This window comes from Bidens hawaiensis, unplaced genomic scaffold (assembly GCF_021521415.1).
Source record: "Bidens hawaiensis isolate Kalapana, Puna unplaced genomic scaffold, B.hawaiensis_p1.1 tig00025700_1, whole genome shotgun sequence".
Classification (NCBI taxonomy): Eukaryota; Viridiplantae; Streptophyta; class Magnoliopsida; order Asterales; family Asteraceae; genus Bidens; species Bidens hawaiensis.
The window spans coordinates 311827-315770 of NW_027494109.1; the positions used below are offsets into that span (position 1 = coordinate 311827).

A 3944-nucleotide genomic window follows, 5' to 3' on the forward strand; every position below is an offset into this window, starting at 1 on the left:
TGGTTCAAAACAGGCTGTCCTCTTTGGTGAAATTTTAACTTATACAGTCTTTAGAAAAGTTTGTGTTTGATCTTATTTGCGTTTCGTTGCATCAAATAAGCCATATTGTCATTATGGAACTAGTCTATATAATAGAGGTGCAAGCCTCTTAGGGGAAAGGTATTGGGTTCAATATCATACTACGAGTAAATTTTGAGTAATTCAGTAGTAAGGGGTAAAGGTAATATTTGTCGTTTAAAAAACATCATATTATATATATAAAAATTAGTTCTTGTAGTTCATCTTGATCTTGACATTAGTGGAGTATTCATCTTCATCAAAGGATTATCATTACCATCAAAAGGTTATAGCTTTTTAACTTAATACAGTTTGGTTTTAATTTTCAATATTATTTAAGCATATGTGGGATATAAGATGCTTTGTAAAGTTGTATATCATGCTTCCGCTTTAATATTAAATTTTCAAACATTACCGTAAGTAATGGTTTTTAATTTTATAAATTAAAACCAAACCTTTGAATTTAAATGAACTAAACCAATCCAAATTGTTACTAGCGGTTTACCGAACCATTCTAATAACAAAAAAAAAGATATAAAATGTAAAATGCACGATCAAATTGTAGAAGCCATAATGTCCCAACATTAAAATATTTAAGACTGACTCTATGTATTTTTTGTCAAGTTGAGCCCAATTATTTGTATAGTGTTACATAGCCTAAAATTTTACGGTTCCGTTTTGTTTTTCAACCAGTTTTGAGCATAAGCCATAAACCAAACCACTAGATACGATTAGAAAACTCCTACAGTGAACATAAGAAAGATTCTAAAACTGAGAGTAAAACCAAACAAATTATAAATTATCAATATATATGATTTATCGTCTCGCAAAAAACTCGAATCAAACTAAGCCTAAACGAGCTTGCTTAGTAAATGAGCCCATACATGAACTTCACTTATCAAGCTCCAATCGTCTTGCACGCCTAAACAAAACGAGCCTATATATATATTAAAAGTTAATGTTATATACTTATTTAATAATTAATGTTATTTGTAATATTAATAAATAAAATAATAAACAAAGCAAACCCGAGCAGCCGAGCCAAACTTTTGCTTGAAAAGCTAATAAGCCAAAGTTAAAGTTTTAGAAATAGAGCTCAAAAAATTAAAATTCATACTCGGCTCGGCTCGGCTCGGCTCGCTCGGCTCGGCTCGGCTCGGCTCGGCTCGGCTCGGCTCTACTACCCCTTTAATGTGACTCGAGTGGAAGCTTCAGCAGTGGCGTGTCATAATTTGTATTTATAAACGTCACAATCGGTCCTTCTGGAGGTCCCGCCATTCTCCATTCCACCCACACCTCCGCCGCCGCCGCCGTCGCCGTAGCTACGCTCAATAAACCCTAACCTAATTCTAATTCAGGTATGCCGTTCAATTTCATTTCATTTCATTTCATTTTTCGCGTTGATTTCCTCTACATTTATCTTAACCATAAGCCGATGGATAATTGATAGCTGATCTGATGCGAATACGATATCACATTTGCTTTATGATTCTCATGCACCATAGTCACGATGAATTTGGATTCAGTAACTCTAAATATTATTATTATTATTATTATTATTATTATTATTATTATTAACCAGAAAAATATATAACTCTAAAACTGATTACAAACTCAAAACAATAAGCCCAAATTTGATTATTAGGTTATATTGTATACACCATGACTCGGTACATTTAAAATGGACTCGATCTAGTATTTTATAAGTTATATTCAGCTCAACTAATTTATTCTTTATCGATTTAATTATTAATCAGTTAACCCAATTTCATAAAACTCAAAACTGGCCCATTCGACTCAACCCGACACCGTCTTGTGCTCTAGAGGGAATTACGTTCAAATTGTTTTACGTGTTTCGTTCTTTTCGTTAAGCGTTAATAGCTGAAATGAACCAGCTATACATAGGTTAGGGGCTTTTCACTCAAACAAGTTAGGAACCGTAACCGGTATTGCCAATAACCAATTTTGACCGTTTGTCCAGTAGCCGACTTTCCAAAACCTGGTTAACTGTTATTTGCACATCTAAAAAAAGGGTTGGAGGAGGGAACCCTTACCCCGGTACCCATTTTGGATACCCATCACCCCACCCCGCAAGAGGTATGACGCCGGTAAAACACCTCCATTCAGTCCGCGACAGATCTGGGCTGACCCTCAGGATCGAACCCGCGCCACTACGGCTTCCCTGTCTTAGTAGAACTTCATTGGTGACGGGTACCTCAAGGCCGCCCGGAGTGGGGGTTCGAACTTGAGACCTCCCATAGGAAAGCCCAAGCCTTATCCAACCCAGCTAGACACCAATTGGTTAGGTGCATGCTTTACGTGCTTCGTTCTTTTCGAATGTTCATATTGGTAAAATCTTCATTTTGGTGTTATATCGGTTTTCCATTGCTGCTAATTCAATCTCTGTATGCTGGTGCTTGTAGGTTCTTCATTGGTTCTGCATTAATTTCATTACCAAAGCTCGTTATCGGATCACATTTTGAAGATTTCAGTTTATAGCAAGGCGAGCTAAGCCAGTTAGTTAGCTAGCTCTCTCAGCTATTAATAATAACTGTATCAATGGCAGCTGCAACGCACTTGTGTGGAATCAAAACACCTTATTGTTTTTTAAAGAGCAATGGACGCTCCCAATCTTTGTGCTCACAGGCACGGCTTAGTTTTGATTCACCCACTGAATTGTGTGGAGCCATTAGGGTTTCAGCTCCAAGCAGGGGGAAGAGACCCGAAGGTTGTTTGTGATGCTAGTAAGAACGATGCTCTGGTACAGACGGAATCCAAATTAAAAGGTTTAGAAGGATCAAATAACCAACTATCATGCGTGATGAAGTTTGGTGGATCATCAGTAGCCTCGGCAGATAGAATGAAAGAAGTAGCTGAACTTATCCTCAGCTTTCCAGAAGAGAATCCTGTGATTGTTCTATCTGCTATGGGCAAAACTACCAACAAGCTTATATTGGTTTGTCCAATCATTGTTTTATTATAATTGATGTATTATTTGTTTCTTTAAAAAAGTTTAGAGTTAAATCAGTGTTTTATCATGCTATCGTTTAGGCTGGAGAAAAGGCAGCAAGCTGTGTTTCTGATGCGTCTGAAATCGATGAGTTGAGTTTTTGTGAAAGAACTACACAACAGGTAAAAATCTTGATTTTTTATTAAGTTACAGACACCCTATGCTGATTGAACATTGGTGTAAATACTCAGGACGGTAGATGAACTTGGATTAGACAGATCAATCATTACAGGTAGGCCTCTAGTTTTTGCAGTCATTTAAATTGAAGTGTTTTCTGCTCGGATTTCTTAATTGTTAAATGTGGTCATTAATGGTTTTGATTCCGACATTTAAGCCATGTGCATGATTGCTGGCTCAATTGGGCGGATGTTGGTTCTTTTTGCTTCATATGGCTAGGTGGTTTTTAGTTTCATATATTGTTGATGTTTTGCAGACCACTTAGAAAAATTAGAGCGGCTGCTTAATGGGATTAATGCACTAAAAGAGTTGACTCCACGTTCCAGAGATTACCTAGTCTCGTTTGGGGAGTGCATGTCCACTAGAATATTTGCAGCTTACTTGAATAAAATCGGTGTCAAAGCCCGCCAAGTATGTAGTTTCTTAATTACTTGCATTAAGTTTAGAATCTATAAATATTGGTCATTCGTTTTACAAAGCCATTACATGGGTTATTTTTTAATGGCCCTCTATGATTGATGACTGAATTTTGCTACTTTTCATGCTTCAAATATTGTTTAATTGGATTTACTTCTTCAAATTAAAAGCTATAGGTGTGCAGCTTTAATTAAGTAGACAAAGTACTTAAGTACACCTCACGAGCGTCATTCTGTGCTAACTTTTTGTTTCTTTATATCTTTTTTGCAGTACGATGCATTTG

The 3944-nt window shown here is 36.5% G+C and overlaps 1 protein-coding gene across 2 annotated transcripts; it reads left to right on the plus strand.

Annotated features, from left to right (window-relative positions):
• Window positions 1-1385: 1385 nt before the first annotated feature.
• Window positions 1386-3721, plus strand: LOC143572032 (aspartokinase 2, chloroplastic-like). 2 transcript variants are annotated; one of them, XM_077057301.1, is made up of 5 exons: window positions 1386-1415; window positions 2481-3013; window positions 3109-3189; window positions 3259-3299; window positions 3501-3721. In XM_077057301.1, the coding sequence occupies exons 2-4, from the start codon at window positions 2675-2677 to the stop codon at window positions 3268-3270; spliced, it is 432 nt and encodes a 143-aa protein (XP_076913416.1). In that variant the 5' UTR covers window positions 1386-1415; window positions 2481-2674; the 3' UTR covers window positions 3271-3299; window positions 3501-3721. The 2 variants fall into 2 exon arrangements, with proteins under 2 accessions (XP_076913416.1, XP_076913417.1); XM_077057302.1 differs by lacking the exon at window positions 1386-1415 and having other exon boundaries at window positions 2379-3013.
• Window positions 3722-3944: the final 223 nt, after the last annotated feature.

Coding starts and splice junctions, on each gene's coding strand:
- LOC143572032 (XM_077057301.1), top strand. CDS start 2,675: ATGGACGCTCCCAATCTTTGTGCTCACAGGCACGGCTTAGTTTTGATT. Junction 3,014..3,108: donor CTACCAACAAGCTTATATTG/GTTTGTCCAATC, acceptor GCTATCGTTTAG/GCTGGAGAAAAGGCAGCAAG.